Source organism: Mixophyes fleayi, chromosome 1 (assembly GCF_038048845.1).
Source record: "Mixophyes fleayi isolate aMixFle1 chromosome 1, aMixFle1.hap1, whole genome shotgun sequence".
Classification (NCBI taxonomy): domain Eukaryota; kingdom Metazoa; phylum Chordata; class Amphibia; order Anura; family Limnodynastidae; genus Mixophyes; species Mixophyes fleayi.
This window is the reverse complement of record NC_134402.1, coordinates 277,865,155-277,884,277: the sequence shown is the minus strand read 5'-3', so window position 1 is coordinate 277,884,277 and position 19,123 is coordinate 277,865,155. Positions and strand designations below refer to the sequence as shown.

General features: G+C 39.7%; 1 protein-coding gene across 1 annotated transcript in view; it reads right to left on the bottom strand.

Annotated features, from left to right (window-relative positions):
- Window positions 1–10,787: 10,787 nt before the first annotated feature.
- The window catches only part of SHB (SH2 domain containing adaptor protein B), a 167,062-nt gene continuing 158,726 nt past the window's right edge, over window positions 10,788–19,123 (bottom strand). The window contains exon 6 of the mRNA XM_075210913.1: window positions 10,788–12,442. Coding sequence (XP_075067014.1) covers window positions 12,259–12,442 — 184 coding nt within the window. The 3' untranslated portion in view covers window positions 10,788–12,258. The remainder of the gene's footprint in view (window positions 12,443–19,123) is intronic.

Below are 19,123 nucleotides of genomic sequence, written 5' to 3'. Positions count from 1 at the left end.
TTAGTGAGAGGGATTCATTTTCTATAGGATGCACAATAATTTAGTAAGGCTACTTGATCGTGTGTAACCTGTGTATAAACAGAACCAACACAAAATGCAATTTTAGGGAAGTTTATACTACAATTATTTTGAATCCAGATTGCATTCAAGTTGTCTGCATTACCTTTTGTTTTGAAAAATAAAGGTGAAGTCAATAGGACATATGTCACTTTGTGGGTGGATTGTTTATGCATTTATTCCATCTCTTCATGTTGCTTTTCTGAGCGTGGATGCACTGCAGATTTCCCTAATATAAGACTGAAGTAAAAGAAATCTGCTTGAAAACTAGGGATGTGCACCGGCGACTTTTGAGGTCTCGTGTTTTGTGTTTTGGATCCGGATTTTCGTTATTTTTGAGGTTCGGATTTGTCTCGCAAAACACTTGACGAAAGGTCTCGGTTCGGATTTAAGGTTTTGGATTCGGATTTTTTTGGAAAAAAACATAAAAAGTTTAAAAATCAAGTTTTTGGGCTTATTTTCACTCCTAGGCTATTATTAACCTCAATAACATTCAATAACAAGCATTTCCACTAATTTACAGTGTATTCTGAACACCTCACAATATAGTTATTAGTCCAAAATGTTGCAACAAGGTATCTTTCTGGACTGCGTAGAGGAGTGGGTCACCACAATATATATTAAAAACCCTGAACTTTTATGATTCGCACCAATAAATGTACCTGGACTGCGTAGAGGAGTGGGTCACCACAATATATATTAAAAACCCTGAACTTTTATGATTCGCACCAATAAATGTACCTGGACTGCGTAGAGGAGTGGGTCACCACAATATCTTAAAAACCCAGAACTTTTATGAATCGCACCAATAAATGTACCTGGACTGCGTAGAGGAGTGGGTCACCACAATATATTAAAAACCCTGAACTTTTATGATTCGCACCAATAATTGTACCTGGACTGCGTAGAGGAGTGGGTCACCACAATATATATTAAAAACCCTGAACTTTTATGAATCGCACCAATAAATGTACCTGGACTGCGTAGAGGAGTGGGTCACCACAATATATATTAAAAACCCTGAACTTTTATGATTCGCACCAATAAATGTACCTGGACTGCGTAGAGGAGTGGGTCACCACAATATCTTAAAAACCCAGAACTTTTATGAATCGCACCAATAAATGTACCTGGACTGCGTAGAGGAGTGGGTCACCACAATATATTAAAAACCCTGAACTTTTATGATTCGCACCAATAATTGTACCTGGACTGCGTAGAGGAGTGGGTCACCACAATATATATTAAAAACCCTGAACTTTTATGAATCGCACCAATAAATGTACCTGGACTGCGTAGAGGAGTGGGTCACCACAATATATATTAAAAACCCTGAACTTTTATGAATCGCACCAATAAATGTACCTGGACTGCGTAGAGGAGTGGGTCACCACAATATATATTAAAAACCCTGAACTTTTATGAATCGCACCAATAAATGTACCTGGACTGCATAGAGGAGTGGGTCACCACAATATATATTAAAAACCCTGAACTTTTATGATTCGCACCAATAAATGTACCTGGACTGCCTAGAGGAGTGGGTCACCACAATATATATTAAAAACCCTGAACTTTTATGATTCGCACCAATAAATGTACCTGGACTGCGTAGAGGAGTGGGTCACCACAATATATATTAAAAACCCTGAACTTTTATGATTCGCACCAATAATTGTACCTGGACTGCGTAGAGGAGTGGGTCACCACAATATATATTAAAAACCCTGAACTTTTATGAATCGCACCAATAAATGTACCTGGACTGCGTAGAGGAGTGGGTCACCACAATATATATTAAAAACCCTGAACTTTTATGATTCGCACCAATAAATGTACCTGGACTGCGTAGAGGAGTGGGTCACCACAATATCTTAAAAACCCAGAACTTTTATGATTCGCACCAATAAATGTACCTGGACTGCGTAGAGGAGTGGGTCACCACAATATATTAAAAACCCTGAACTTTTATGATTCGCACCAATAATTGTACCTGGACTGCGTAGAGGAGTGGGTCACCACAATATATATTAAAAACCCTGAACTTTTATGAATCGCACCAATAAATGTACCTGGACTGCGTAGAGGAGTGGGCACTGGGCACCACAATAAAATATATAAAAAACCTTCAACAGATCTGCATTACACTACACATACGGCTGCTCCTCCATCCTCTCCATCATATACATGTTGGAGTTTTAGCGTGTGACAACCTCTTGTTTTTGATAATGTCAGTGCATTTTGAATATTTTTCAATTTGCCCCACACCACTGAATGTACTTTATCTATGATACGCATCTATCTATCTTGACTGCGTAGTGTGGTGGCCCCGGTACACAATTTGGTACCGAGGCCACAATATAATTAAAAAACCCTCCACGTGTCAGAATTCCACCAAACAAGTATCTGGACTGCATAGTGGGGTGGCCCCGGTACCCAATTTGATACCGGGGCCACAATACCTCCTCCAAACATGGTACAGACAATTCGTCATTGAGATCCCAGACAGACAGGGTCAAAGTGTTATTGTTTGACTTTGTAAACCCAAAAAACTGTCCCTGTTGCACATAGCGTGCAATGAAGACTGACTTTTTCATTTAAAGGCACGATCTTTCAAGTGTAGTGTTTGTAAGTCTAAGTCATATTATACTTTTGGTAAAATTGGTTTATTTTGTTCCTCTTTATGGTAATTAGTAATAGAATTAAAGTATGAAATAGAATTAAAGTATTAAATAGAATTAAAGTATGAAATAGAATTAAAGTATGAAATAGAGTGGTATATAGAGTTGTAGTGTGGTATAGATAGAGTGGTCCACACAATATAATAATAATAAAACCCTCAACTGGTCTGAATTCCACCAAACAAGTATCTGGACTGCGTAGTGTGGTGGCCCCGGTACACAATTTGGTACCGAGGCCACAATATAATTAAAAAATTGGGCATCAACTGTCACCGTTGTTTAATATCTGATACACCTAAATATGGACTGCACAGTGGAGTGGCCCCGGTAGTAAATTTGGTGCCGGGGCCACAATACCTCCTCCAACTTCCAAGTGTAGTGTTTATAAAGACAGACAGCGTCGAAGTGTTATTAGTTGACTTTCTTAACCCTAAAATTGTCCCTGTTGCAAATATTCGTGCAATGGACAGTTACTTTTTTATTGAAAGACTCAAGCTTTCAAGTGTAGTGTTTATAAAATATAAACAACAATACAGTAGTTTTAGAGCACGTCAATACCTCTTGTTTTAAATTATGACACGGCATTTTACTTTTGGTTTAATTTCTTGTATTTTTTTAAATTTGGTTTTACTTTTTGAACATGGCAAACGACTGTTGATTGGTCATATAATGCAAAAAAAAAAGGTCCAAGATGGAATTGTCCTTGGGCCCTCACACCCACCCTTATGTTGTTGAAATAGGACATGCACACTTTAACAAACCAATCATTTCAGCGACAGGGCCTACCAAACAACTTTGGCTGAAATGATTGGTTTGTTTGGGCCCCCACACCAAAAAAGCTATTCATCTCTCCCTGTACAGACTAAACAGGCTCTACTAAGGCAAGATGTCGTCCTCATCCTCAACCTCTGATTCCTCTCCCCCTACAGTGTGTACTTCCTCCTCATCACACATTATCAATTCGTCCCCGCTGGACTCCACAACCACAGGTCCCTCTGTAGTATCTGGAGGGCAGTGCTGTACTTCATTGAGGAATTGATTATTCATTTTTATAAACATCATTTTTTCAACGTTGTGAGGAAGCAACCTCCTTCGCCGCTCACTGACCAGGTTCCCCGATGCACTAAAAACTCTTTCCGAGTACACACTGGAGGGGGGACAACTCAGGTAAAATAGAGCGAGTTTGTACAGGGGCTTCCAAACTGCCTTTTTTTCCTGCCAGTAACAATATGGACTGTCTGACATGTCTACTTGGATGGTGTCAGCAAAGTAATCATCCACAATTTTTTCTATTGTGACAGCATCCAATGCAGCGAGAGTAGACATGTCTGCAATGGTTGGCAGGTCCTTCAGTCCGGACCAGATGTTATCAGCATCCCCGCCAGTGCCTCTTTTGGGAAAACTGAGCTTTTTCCTCGCAGCCATAGATGTGGAAGAAAATGAGGGTGGAGCTGTTGGCATGTCACGGTCCTCTTCAGAGGACAATCTCCTGACCAGCAGGTCTTTGCACCGCTGTAGACTTGTGTCCGCCGGAAACAGAGACACAACATACGCTTTAAACCGAGGATCGAGCACGGTGGCCAGAATGTATTCCTCTGACTTTAAAAGAGTGACCACCCTCGGATCCTGGCAAAGCGTACGAAGGGCTACATCCACAAGAGCTACATGCTTGGTGTAATCGCAATGGCTTACCAGCTCCTCCCTCACTTTCTCCAGCTGCTTCTGCAACAGCCTGATCAGGGGAATGACCTGACTCAAGCTGGCAGTGTCTGAACTGACTTCTCGTGTGGCAAGTTCAAATGGCTGCAGAACCTTGCACAACACGGAAATCAGTCTCCACTGCGCTTGACTGAGGCGCATCCCCACTCCTTTGCCTATGTCGTAGGTGGCTGTGTAGGCCTGAATGGCCTTTTGCTGCTCCTCCATCCTCTGCAGCATATAGAGGGTGGAGTTCCAGCGCGTCACAACCTCTTGTTTGAGGTGATGGCAGGGCAGGTTCATGCTTTTTTGATGTGCCTCTAGTCTGCGGTAGGCACTGGCTGAATGCCGAAAGTGTCCAGCAATTTTGCGCGCCACCGCAAGCATCTCCTGCACACCCCTGTCACTCTTGAGGTAATGCTGCACCACCAAATTAATGGTGTGGGCAAAACATGGGACGTGCTGGAAATTGCCCATATTTAATGCCCGCACAATGTTACTGGCATTGTCTGACACCACAAATCCCCATGAGAGTCTAAGTGGGGTAAGCCACTGGGAGATAATTTCCCTCATTTTCTCTAATATGTTGTCAGCGTTGTGCCTCTTATTAAAGCCTGTAATGCACAATGTTGCCTGCCTTTGCATGAGCAGCCATTTTGTAGATGCTGCTACTGATGCAGCTGTTGCTGTTGCTGCGGAAGGAGATGCATCTACCCAGTGGGCTGTCACAGTCATATAGTCCTTCGTTTGCCCAGAACCACTTGTCCACATGTCCGTGGTTAAGTGGACAGTGGGTACAACCGCATTTTTAAGAGCACTGAGGACACTTGATTGTACTTCTCTGTACATTTTTGGTATCGCCTGCCTAGTGAAGTGGAATCTCGAGGGGATTTGGTACCGGGGACACAATACCTCCATCAACCCTCTAAATCCCACTCCACTGATGGCGGACACCGGGCGCACGTCTAACACCAACATTGCAGTTACAGCTGCAGTTATACGCTTTGCAATAGGGTGACTACTATCGTATTTTGTGGTCATGGCAAACGACTGTTGGACGGTCAATTGTTTTGTGAAAGACTTAGCGGTCTCACGACTTCCCCTCTGGGAAGATGACCGACTAACAGCAGCAACAGCAGCAGTGGCAGTAGTAGGCGTACCGCTGCAGGATTCCTCGGATGAATCCCGTATTGAGGAGGACTCAGTCTGGCTGCTGACTTGGGCTGCAGGACTGAATCTGATGGAGATTGTGGAGGAAGTTGACGAGGAGGGTGTTGCTGGTGTGTATCCAACTGGACCACGGGATTTAGGTGTCCCTGTACCGATGAGGGTCCTAGCCCCAGTTCCTGAACTAACCACTGAACTATGAAGGTTATTCAGGTGACGTATAAGGGAGGATGTTCCTAGGTGGGCAAGATCCTTACCCCTGCTTATTTGAGCTTTACATAAGCTACATATGGCCATACATTGGTTGTCTGGATTTGGATAAAAATAACTCCAGACCAAAGAGGTGCATTTTTTGGTCTTCTGACCAGGCATGACGATGGGCTTTTTCATCCCATGGACATCAGCTGTTTCCCCCCCTGGTGCCTCATTTACAATAACCACATCACCATCCTCATCATCAAGTTCCTCCACAGCGCCAGCTACATCATCAATAGCCTCCTCCCGAGCCACCTCTTCCCGTACAGTGATGGGAAGGTCAGGCTTGACAACCACCAACATCCTTGGACTCGCCTTGTGGATTTGTGATAATTTCTCTTTAGAAGGCAGAGTTGTTTGCTGTTTTGTTGCTGACAGCATAACTCTCTTCAATTTTTTGTAGGGGGGGGGGGAGGAGGAGGAGGGCTAAGATCCGTGGGTGAAGCTAAACCACTAGTCATGAACACGGGCCAGGGCCTAAGCCGTTCCTTGCCACTCCGTGTCGTAAATGGCATATTGGCAACTTTACGTTTCTCCTCAGATGATTTAAAGTTTCTCTTTTTGCTACTTTTTCTTAACTTGGGCTTTTTGGATTTTACATGCCCGGTACTACGAGATTGAGCATCGGGCTTGGAAGACGACGTTGATGGCATTTCATCGTCTATGTCATGACTAGTGGCAGCAGCTTCAGCATTAGGAGGAAGTGGGTCTTGATCTTTCCCTACTTTATCCTCCAAATTTTTGGTCTCCATTATATGTAGCACAAGATACTGCAGAATGTGTGAACTTGGTAATATTGCAGTACCAATGGACTTATACTGCTGGATTGGTTTTGCAAATTTGGTTATAATTATTATTTTTTTATTTTTTTTTTAAATTTTTTATTTTTTTTTACTTTTTTTTTATTTTTAAAAAACTTGGGAATAGTGGGGAAATAACTATGCCCTTAGAAGCACAGAGCACAGGACACAGCACCACTGGACTGAACAGGACACGGCACAGGACCCAGCAGCACTACGGAACTCAGCAGGACAGAGCACAGGACACAGCACCACTGGACTGATACTGCACTGCACTGCACAGCACAGCACAGCACAGCACAGCACAGCAGACCACCTAACACACCCTCCCTCTACCCTGATCAATGCCCGAGTGAAGATGGCGGCGACTAGCGGGGAATTTATAGGATCCGAGTATCGCGAGATCCGACAACGGGATTATGAATCAGAGCCTCAGTTTCACTTTTGAATTTGGCGCCAATACCCGGATCTGTCTCGGATCCGACTCGGATCCGCAACGTTCGGGTGGGCTCGGATTTCATAAATCCGAGTGCGCTCATCCCTATTGAAAACTGAAACAGTAATCGTGCATGAAAAAGATGCAAAGTGTGAACGAAGCCTTAGGTGTATGTTAGTACTGCAAAAGTCTAAATCACATTAACCACAAGTGTACGTCTTCTGTAAAATAATTAATAATTTATATCAAATACAGCAGAAACCGCTGAGTGGAAAGAACTGATGGCGGATGCCTTTCCTGAAGAGCTCACAATCTACGCAAGTGAAGAAAAATGCAAAAACAAGGAGGATGTGGCAAGTGTACAGAAGTAGAACAGAGATGCATCTGCTATGAGTACCAAAACAAACTGTAACATTTATTTGTGTGATAAAAAAATGCAAATACTCCAAAACAATCACCACATTATAAAAATACTAAACAGTGTTTAATGCATCTGTGCGACATATTGAAGCATAAACCAACATTACGTGAGGGCCAGCCCTGGAAACTAAATAAATACATTTTCTGTTTTGAGTCTGCACAAAGCTGTACAGGAGGTGAAAAAAAACAGATCCTTTCAATCAGTTAAGCATCAGGGGAAGAATTTTTTTGCTGCAGTATGTTTTAACAAACTCAAATGGGGATCCAAACACGTCTATTATAAAATAGAATTGTGCAGAAATACGATGCAACCAATTGGAAGATGGCTTTTTTTTTTTTTTTTTCTAACCTGCACTAGAAATAAAAAAAAAAAATGGTTTGTTTGGTTGCTTTGGGTTATAACACATTAGTGAACATTGCACCATGTTAATCATCCTTGCCGAATCTCCCGCATGCGAGCCAAAATTCACAGCAAAATCGACTCATTTTAGCCCCGCCTCATGACAAAATAATGATTTCTTTGCAGGGGTGGGGCCAAAGTGACATGATGACAACGACCCGTCCCCTTCCACCCTCACACCCCCTCCACCCCCCTAACCCCCTCCTCTGGGAAATTCCAGAGATAGAAAAAAAATTAGCTGGCAAGTATGAGGTTGTTAATACATTATTTAGTGCTAGAGGTGATAGCCAGACATCATCAGTGAATGAGTTGATTTTCAGATGTGATTGGGCTTATGAGATCAAATTATTCTTTCACTGAGCTTAATCGTGCATTCAGAACCACATGTGTTTTTCCCCATTTGACCAGATCACTTTTCTCCTTAGGTTATCTTCACCAGGAGTAACGATTTTATATTGTAATCTAATCAAGTGAGTGCCTTAGTAGTTAGCACTTATGCCTCACAGCACTGGGGTTATGAGTTTGATTCCTGACCATGGCCTTATCTATGAGGCGTTTGGAATGTGGGAGCACCCAGAGGAAATCCATGCAAACATGGGGAGAACATACAAACACAAACTAGTAGGTTAAATGGCTGCTATCAGTTAACACGTGTGCAAGTGTTAAGGAAATTTGGACTGTAAGCTCCAATGGGGCAGAGACTGATGTGAGTAAGTTCTCTGTACAGCGCTGCGGAATTAGTGGCGCTATATAAATAGATTATGATGATTTTGTATTTTCAATATTGGAAATTTTGCAGCATATTTAGGTAATTATATTAAATTTGGATTTTATGGGGAAAAAAAGTGCAAAAAATAGATAAAGAATGCAGTCAGCCATGGTTTACCCTTTGTTATTTTTACAAATTTAGTCTAGACTCACAAATATATTCATACATTTTTTCTATATTCAATTTTTTTTGTACAGTATTACATACTTGTGTACCTTATTACAGAGTAAGCTCACTAATAAAGGTCATAATGAATATTGTTTTTAAATTGTTTTATTTATGGTTTTAACCTCCTAATGGAGACTATTTTTGTTACTTTTAATACACACAGCATGTGTTTATATGGATCATCATTTCGATTAGGCGTCAGTTAAAACATGCTTGAACACTAAGGGGTAAATTTATCAAACTGCTGGTTTGAAAAAGTAGAGCTGTTGCCTATAGTAACCAGAGTCAAAATGACAGCTAGAATACGATTGTTTTTTATTGGCAACATCTTCACTTTTTCAAGCCCGCAGCTTAATAAATGTACCCCTAAGACAGGTACCACAAAGCCTTTATGGGACCCAAGGTCTCTTCCTATTTCATGGATGGGCTGGTGGGGGGGGGACGGACATCTGCCCCTGGGCCAGTCCCATAGTGTGCTATCTTGGGCTGGATTACCTGCTTTTTTTTCCTTTAAAATAGTCGGCTGAGTCGAGTCTTGCCCTCCCGAGCTATAATTTGCCTGCCCTCCCCTAATGGAAAGCCTGGTAATGACCCTACAGAGGTCTCCACTAAAGGCAGTAGTGGGAGCGATAATTTTCCTGTATAATGTACTACATTCAAAGCTGTGCAGGAGTGATACGATTACACAAAAACCAGTGGATTTCAGTTATAGGCAGTGTACTGTTGTTGCCTGGATTACACTGGACAGAATTCCAGGGTAGGAGAAAGCACAGTGCATTTACAATCACCAGACGTTTAGGATGATCTTTTAGCTTTAAATACAGAGTGAATTTTTGGCTATCTTTACCTACTAGTTTGTTGGGTTTTGACAAAATTAATTATGTTACAATTATATTAAAATAAATGTTCTAAATGTTATAGGTTTCCTAGGTCTCAACACCCAACAACTTATATTATCTATAGCATTAGTGTAAATAATGAATATACAATGAAAATTCAAGTGGTATCATAAAGAGAACAAGTATATAAAGCATGTATCCATAAACTATTTTCATGCACAAAACTATATACATTGTGCTGCAAACACCTACTTCTGAAATCAGGTAAGAGACTTGTGTATATCAGTATTTTATAATACATGGTTAGTCATTTCTGTCTGGCTAATATATTATGGAAAGATGGCTATTGAGGCCTAGAGGTTGTAAAAAGAAAAAAAGTGGCAAATTAGCCAAGAGAGACTTCCTTGGAGAATTAAAACTTTGTCATGTTGAAATCATGCTAAAAACTTAAAAATTGCTTCCATTTAGTAATAAAATAAAATAAAATTAAGGGGAAAGAAAATAGGATTTGAAGTGTCATTGTTCAGAGATAACAAATGGAGGACTCTACACAGACATAATAAATAAATGTAGCTTTTGTTCAAGCCTTGAGATTTCCTTTCTTGATGGCTTAAGTTGGGAACGCTGTATGGTCCCTGTCAGTTATGTCTATAGAAATCACTGAAGTGGTATAATTTGGGTGTCTTGCTGGAGAGGCTTGTAATTAAATGTCAGATGTCAGGCAAGGCTGCTTCCCCGCAAAAGGATTTCTCATTTTCTCTCATTCACATCAGGACACTTCTACATTTTTTTCAAGCCTGACCTCTTAGGCAAAGTTCTTTGCAAATCGGAACCCAATTTGCATTAGAATTCGGGGGTAATGAAGTGCAAATCCAAAAAAGCATAAGTGAATAGCTTTTACATTAAAATATGAATAAACCATTGCTTCAGATATCAATTAAGACCTATCTTCCTGAAATGATCTCTCTGACAATCATTCTTAGCAATTTACCAGTAAGAGACAAAAACATAGATTGGAAAGCATACACTGTATTGCACAAAAAAAATTCAACAAACCAATGACAACAGATTGGCAGACACAATAATTTTCACTTACACATGCTTAAGACCAATTTTATTACAGATAAGGTTGTAACCCTAATACTGTGTTTTTTTGCTATTCGGATAGAAGGCAAAAACAAGCTTCACAAGAAAAAAAACAAACAAAAAAAAAACAAAAAAAAACAGGCTTCACAAGCAGTCAAAAAAAACAAATACCCTGATTTTATTTTTAAACCTATAACATTTGAGTAATGCTTCCCCGCTAAAGAACAGTCACACTGTACAAACACTAAACATGGTCAACTTTGCCTTTTAAGGCCTCTGACTGTAAAAAGGTGCACAACAACTCTTTCTTTGTACCAAAAACGGGGTCAAAAATATAATTATATATTAAACTGCTATTTTCTTTATTTACATACCCTATTCATAAATAAACCAAAACTTATAGCGCAATGACGGGTTATGATAACGGATATAGCAAGTGAGAAACAGATACGTTATTGCTCCAACAGACAAGTATTACTAGATATATTGTCAGAGCAGGCCAGGGCCTTCCATGCAGGCTCCATGTGCCGATTCTCACAGGTACCACAGAAAATGCTGTTTGTGTTCCAAAGCTTGGTGTTGAAAGGTGACGAAACTGAAGCCATTAATGCTTCACACACAGCAATTAAGTGAGAAATCTCTACAGGGCATCAGGCCGATTTACTGAAAGCTTAATCTTTGTTCAAATCGAAAATACGCATTGCTTACTCGAAGGAGAAATTATCAACCTTAAGGAAAACACCACAGTAAAGAAAGGTTTCGTGTTTTAGCTAAGCTTCGGTTGATATGGTTAAAAAACGGGAAAATGTCATTTGAAAGAGCCTTTTAAAGCTGCACTACCAGCAAGTGAAAGGTTCACCGTTCACCTTTACTATGCGGTTGTTCAGCTGTAAAGCCTTAAAACTTTTTAACCCTGCATTCTAAAAGACAACAAGTTGGCCTTTGGCGTTAATGACATTAACATGAAAAACTCACTGCATCACTGCCATTAGGTAGTGTAAAAGGCAAACAAATTGAGGGACTTTCTCTATATATCACAGGCACCGTAGCCTCAAGAACAGATTCAATAGAACCAAGGTATTCGGTATTGAAGGAGGTGAATATTGAACACCCCTGGTTTTATTTTAAGCTTTATTAGTTTATATTGCAAAACAACACTTAAAATTTCTCCTCCCAGATAAGCATTGCATGTTTCAAGACTAGCTTTCACTCTCAACTCTCCTTAGCTTGCGAACCCACAAATGGTCAATCTTCCGGTTCACCAAGGGTCCTTCTCGAAACAGAAGTAGTGTCCTTTATGAAAACCATAGTGCAACATCGTACACATTGTGAGTGTCCGTAAATGACATTTCACAATGTCAGTGCTTGAATAGTCCCCCTGCAGTACCCTGCTGATTCGTAGTGCAGCTGTGCTGTACTGGAAACAATGCATCTTCACAGTCCCCTGTCCACAGGAAGGGGGTAGATCAGCCCTTCTGCACTCTAAAGGGTCCGCACTGCTACAGGGTAGAGGAGTGATAAATGTTCAGCCCCTTTTATTGGAAGTTTTCTGGTGGTATAGTAATGGATGACTTCAGGAATGCTGTCAAAAGGAGGACTGTTCTGACCCAATATGTATTTCTCTTTGGCTTTTGACAGTTTCATATGCATGAATCCTTGGCTGCTCCTGTAAACATAATGAAAGAGAAATTAAAACGAATTAATACTACCAGCAAATAACATAACTATAACATAACTATATTTTGCACTTGAACCCCTCACCCCAACAGAAACCAAAAACAAAACAAACCATTTAATCGAGTGGGGCATTTTAACTTCATACCCTACATAGTGTTCCTATTATATGTACTGTACAACATTTAATAAGTGCCTTTTCTTTCTTTTAAAACATAGAACATATCTCACAACTTCTGAGAGCAGATACAAGACAAACTTGCTTCAGTTGAAACTGGATTCAAAGGTCTACATTTGGTTACAAATTAAAATCAAATGTAATAAACACTTTGGGACTCTAAGGGGGGAATTCAGTTGGCTGCATTGCAGCCGAAAGTAATGTGGCCAATTGAATTCCCCCCTTAAAACTGACCATAACATCATAATGGATACAGATGTTTTGAATATAGGAGCCTAGCAAATACGGACAGGTAATTGAACCCGTAAATTGGATTAACCTCAAAAGAAAATAGAAAGACAGGGAAAAGGAAATTTGATTACAAAGAAAAACAATTATTAGTGTCATGCTATCAATCCACCATTCAGAAGTATGTTGATGTTTTGGAAGCAGTGTCAGTAGTATGAGAATAACACAGTAAAAGTGACAATGACTCTAAAAAACCATAACACAATGAGTGCTTGGCTATCAGTCTATAATAAGTACATTAGTACAAGAAATTCATATATTAAGATAATTGACAAGGGATACACATGAATTATAGTTAGGCAACATTGTTAAGGATTTCTTTTAGTAAGACTGTTACTATCCATTATTTACATTTAAAAGACATCTAGAATGTCTCATACTTGCCAACTCTTGGAAAGTCTGGGAGACTAAATAGTGGGCGACATAAGGAACTCCCAAGAGAGTCCAAAGCTGGGCCAAACAGGAAAGTGGGGTGCGGACCCCCCTTCAGCCTGGTTACGTCATGAAGTGATTTGCATCGTTATGCTGTGGTGGACGGGATATTATAAAGAAAGTCTCACCACTGAATCCAGGCCTACCCCTGACTTCATAGAGCACCCTCAACATCTCCCGGGAGGGGGGGGGGGGGGGATGTCTGGTGAGTCAGCAACTATGAGTATGTCTAACTATATGTCTGTCCGGAGTTCTGAAGTATTGGTACTTTGTGTTTATTGCTCTGTACTATGTCACCCTGTATGGTCTCCTGTTTGTATTATGTACGGCGCTGCGGAAACCTTGTGGCGCCTAACAAATAAATGATAATAATAATAATAATAATAATAATAATAATAATAATATGTCTAGTAAGCTAACCTGGAAAGCTACCACATTAATCTTGGATGCTTGAATCATTCACATGAAAAGATTCAGGTATAAAAATGCATATCACAGAATCTGGTAAAAAAAAAAGTATTACATCAGAAAACTACAACAGAAAAGTATATTGAATCATATTACATACAACTGCAAGGGTTAAATTGGCGCAAAAAGTTTAAAGCATGAGGTTTTATTTCAGGGAGTGTTAGTAACACTGGCTATTTTGACCTTTTATATAACCAAAGCTCTTCCTCTATTAACTCTGTGTCCTACCCATCATTGGATAATGGAAAAGTCTGAATTAGCGTTTCCACTGCCCCTGTCCATACCATATTTTTATTTATGCTTCTAAAAAAAAACCAACAGGATTAGTGTTGCTGCAAAACGGTCACCTAAAATAATAGCGGTGGTAGAGAAGACTGGAATTAAAAGCATCATTACTAGCAAGCACAAAAAGGAGGATTTATAGTGCATTAAAAAGGATGGGTACTAAAAGGTCTGCTGTCCAAAACCGTACTAGAGTGGACTGTAACTCATCAGAGGCAGTTACATGAAAAGTGTCACCAGAACAACCTCCATGTCTTTGAGATTTGCTGTGTGGTAATCCAAGTTCCTATTATCCTTAGATATATGCAGGGCTATTGTACGACAGAATGCACCAATATCAGCATCAAGAAACAATGACTGGAATTACAGCTCATGATGACAGAGAGAACCAGAATAGAAGTCTCCTGTGCATAGAGATGGTGTTATCTAAAATACACAGACTGGAGATGTATAAAGCATGTGACAATGGGCCTGCACGCTGAGCAATGGCACTGTCTATTAACCCATTGACTAAATGCCACCATTAGTCGTAAGAAAGCATTAAGAAATTATACTCCATTTTCAAGCAGGATCAATTTCTGCTTTATTTATTAAGATATTTACAATAACGTATACATAGGATATATTAAGTGTAAAAAAATAATAAAAAAAAAACAAGAACATAATACTCTGCCACATATGTATTAAACAAGACATCATAATCAATTATATATAAGTTACATATGTTAAAGGGCCACAAGATCTAAAAAAAAAAAAAGTTAGTTTTCATATAAGAGTTGTAACAATTTTCAGGAGCCCACCAGAACTTATCATCATCTTTCAGATAAAGGTCTTCAATGAGATTTCCTGGCCCACACATGCTGCAGTATTGCAGATGACATTGGGCAATAGTCATTGTCTTTTGACAATTGTTTGACTGTTTGGTGTTTAAAGAATTAAAATCTTGAACACAACATTAACCATTTCCAATAACTTTTGAACAACTGCTTCCTGAAATTTTAACATACACTTCTGAAATTACCTAGTACAGTTCAAAGGTAGTTTTATTTTTAAGATTTGTGGTCTTGTAACACAGTGAGCGGTAATGTTTAATGCAGTCACAGACTGTACATGCAGATGAATAAAGAAAGTGAGAAAAAAAACAAAAAAACAAACACTTCCGAGCTTGATGAGAAATGTGGTGATGATGCAGATCACAGCTCGGTAGAATTATTAGTCACCACATCCAAGTGGAAGGATAGAACTAATTTGCAGAAAATGTTCTGTTGGCAGCAATGATTGTTGATAAACAACCAGTTATTATGGGTATGTCCTCCTTGCCAGATGAAATGGCAGCAAACAATTCAAATAAATAAATACATGCAAATATTTGGTGCATAGGGCACATCTGACAAGAAAAATTAAAAAAGTTGTGGGTAACATGCAATATTGTAAGTCTATCACACCCTAATTCAAATTGCCTATACCTTATGTTTTTGCTTGACTTTTCACTGGGACCAGGTCTCTCAATCATGCTAAAACTTCTCAAAACTGAATCATTTATATCTACTAATTATGCATATAATGTCATTTCTACTTTAGCAAGCAACTAAATACAACCCAAATAATGGTGTAATTATAACAGCAAGTTAGGTTAATTAACAGCACACGTGGTAACATCTGAATTGTCCAGGGAGTTGTCCAGAAAGAATACTGAAATTAACAGCACTTAAGCAACAGATAATCACATGTAAGGTGTTTCAATGTTCTGCAAGTCCTGTTTTTTCTTTAATTTGGTAGGCACCCTTCTTATAACCTATTCCAAATTGCTGTTGCACTGAAGGGGTTCTTGGATTTCTTTTGATTAGCACCCAGATGTCAAAGTGTGAAATGCTTCTAATGTCACTTCTAATTACAATAATCTACACTATTATGGTACAAATGACAAAAATCTGAGACTGTAATGATTGATGAAAAAGTAAGGCTGGTGATGTGGTACATCAAGCAGTACACAGATATTTGTATATTTGGAACCATCTATTCAACCAAAACAGAACAGTTTAACATAAGAGTTTGCATCCCAATGTGTCTTTGAAGTTCATCTAACTGTTATTGTCGTTGATTTGTAGGGCACAATGGTGTTCCGCTGCGCCAAACGGTGGGGAAAACAGAACATACAAGGTAGACAAATAAATTCAGACATGAAAATAACGGGCAGGTTTGGCCCTGCTCATGAACTTAATGGCCCGGCTCTGTCAGGAAGCTGTATAAGTAAATAACTTCCACTGATTGACAAAACTTTGAGCCTAAACCACTGCAAAGCTATCATGCGGTAGTTGGCATTAGTAGTCAGGAATTATAGGGGGCCCATGCCATGGCCCAAACTATTGAGTTGTTGTTCTTATATTAACCTTTTCACAATGTATAATTTACAGGCTGCAAGAAATAACCCATCCATTTCAAATTTCAAAACAGAATTATAATTTTTTACACCTATTGTATTTTTCAGACTGTAAGATGGACTGTGATGACACAAATATTTCTTGCATTTTGCCAATATCTAAATCAGGCCTGTCAAACCTGCGGCCCTCCAGATGTTGTGAAACTACAAGTCCCAGCATGCTCTTCCAGCTATCAACAGGTTGTCTACTGGCAAAGCATGCTGGGGCTTGTAGTTTCACAACACCTGGAGGGCCGCAGGTTGGACAGGCCTGATCTAAATAGTGCAAATTTATGGCCATTTCCCTAGGTACAGAGCTAGGATGGTTGAGAGTCTTGTATTGGGATTAAAACATATATGAGGAGCACAAACATTGATGTTGCTCAAGCACCCATGGAGCTGGCACTAATGGTTTGTAGCAGTGTTTAGATGTATGTAATTACATATATGCTAATGTATATGTGCTATGTGTCTGCATGCATAATGATGTGTGTTTACAGGTGTATTTGCGAGTCTGTATGTAAAAACTAAATTCATAAAGGCATTTTTAGACATTTGCTACTAAATCAACAATACCCAGTGTCTTGCAAATGTTACGCGTTTATATCCCAAGAGATGTCCCTCTTCTCTAGGGACGATGAGGCTCCGCAGGCACTATAATTATAGATCTACTGGTCTTGAATCTTTATGTAAATTTCATTTCTTCACAGGAATTATTCCATTCTGCTAGACAAGATTGCACAGTTGGTGAAGGTGACATCTTAAGATACATAATTATGATGAAATAAATACCACTGGAATGACTGTTCATTAAACAGTCCCTGTGTTGACTGACGGAGAATTTTGACACTAATATATTTTTCTTAGCGGGAAATGACAGACAATTAAGAAAGAGACAGTTTTTGGAATTAGTTGATTTAAAGAAGGTTCAAGGCAATAATCCGTCTTTAAATATTTTTTTTATTTATTTAACACTTCAGTAACTTTAGAGATCAGCTTTTTAATGATATATAAAAGTATGTGTAATGTTAAATCTAGGGGACATTTTAATAAAGGCTTTAATAATGTTTTGTAGTTTGGAAAACTGAAAAGAGAGAATAAATATTTAAAGCATTGCAATACCAACAATTTAACATTGTAAAAAGCCATATGGTATAGTGCAGTAATGGGCCACTAGTGCTTCTAGGGCCACCTGCAGCTCACAAGCTCATTGCTGCTTTATGCCCAGTTGGCAATTTACTCTCTTACGCTCTGCTTTATGCCCCATTGAGCTTAAGCCGCGGCCCCAGCTCTTATTAAATAGGAGATGAGAATGTGGGTGAAGCTCTCTGGGTCATAAAACAGAAATAAGACTGAACTTGAACTTATTCTTTGCCTGGAGGAGCCAAATTCCGCATCACATACCCTCCTCTACCCAACACAGGGTGGTCATACATTGCCAGCTGCGCATCTGAGATCAGAGAAGGAGGGACATACCCAGGCGCGGGCTGGGAGAGGGATGGCCGGGGGGCACACAGGCGGCCGCATCATATTACAGGGGATGCGGCCTACCCCCCGGCCCAAATAGGCGTCTAACCCAGCGGCCCGGGGGGGCGCTGCCCCCCTTCCCAACCCGCCACTGGACATACCGTCTGCACAACATAATCTCCCTCCCTCCTCCCAAGGAAATAGATGCATGTTTCCTGCATACTTCAACAAAAAGCAAGGTAAATACATTTTAGGCAGGCAGTGTGGTACAGTGCCTGCGTAAAATTTACATTTTCAATGGGGGTCATTAACAATACAAATCGCCAGGTCTGACGGATTATAACCTCCCTGCAGAATTGTGTTGTGCCAGTTCCAGTCTTACAACTAACTTTCAAAAAGTGGTGGAAAATCTCGTCACACTGAATTGTCAGATTTGTTTATTTTATGGTGTAACACTTATTTATGTTACATTAAAATGCCTGTGAATATATGTCATGGAGAACTGGTGTTTTTCTTTGGCTAAATGTAATGTTTTAACCAAACAATACGTGCGTGTACCTTTTGAAGGTCAGAAGGCCATACATGCGGCTCTTGAAGGGTATCCGGTTGCTCAAGAGGCACATATTTGTAAGTTGTAGGTGTGCCAAGTCCCATCAGGGACCCTGGATGTTAAATTTGTAACAACATATCTAAAACATATGATCACAGAAAAATAAAAAAGCTGGCATCACGGATGTGAAAGATGGGCAGATGGAAAGGTAGTGACACCGTTTCTATGGCCAAACAAAGAAGCAGTTGCATCCAGTTTTCCAGTCAAACGCTGAGTTGTTTTTACATGTGTTTCCAGAGATCAAGAATCAATATAGTCAATTATAACTATTCACATGGCCAGGATTGTAAATTAGGCCATATTAAAGCCTCAATAGGAAAAATTGCTTTGAATATTAAACATGCACAGTCAGCTTCATCAAGCACATTAACCTGTTTCAAGTGAGGTGAAAGTGAGCCCTTTTTCCTGGCTAATGTTTTAGCGCTTCAACACTATCTTTAGTCTGGTCGTCATCACTTTATGGTCTAGTGGTTACAATGAAAGTTAAAATTGTAATTTATTTTGCTGCAGAGGTGACATCACACACACA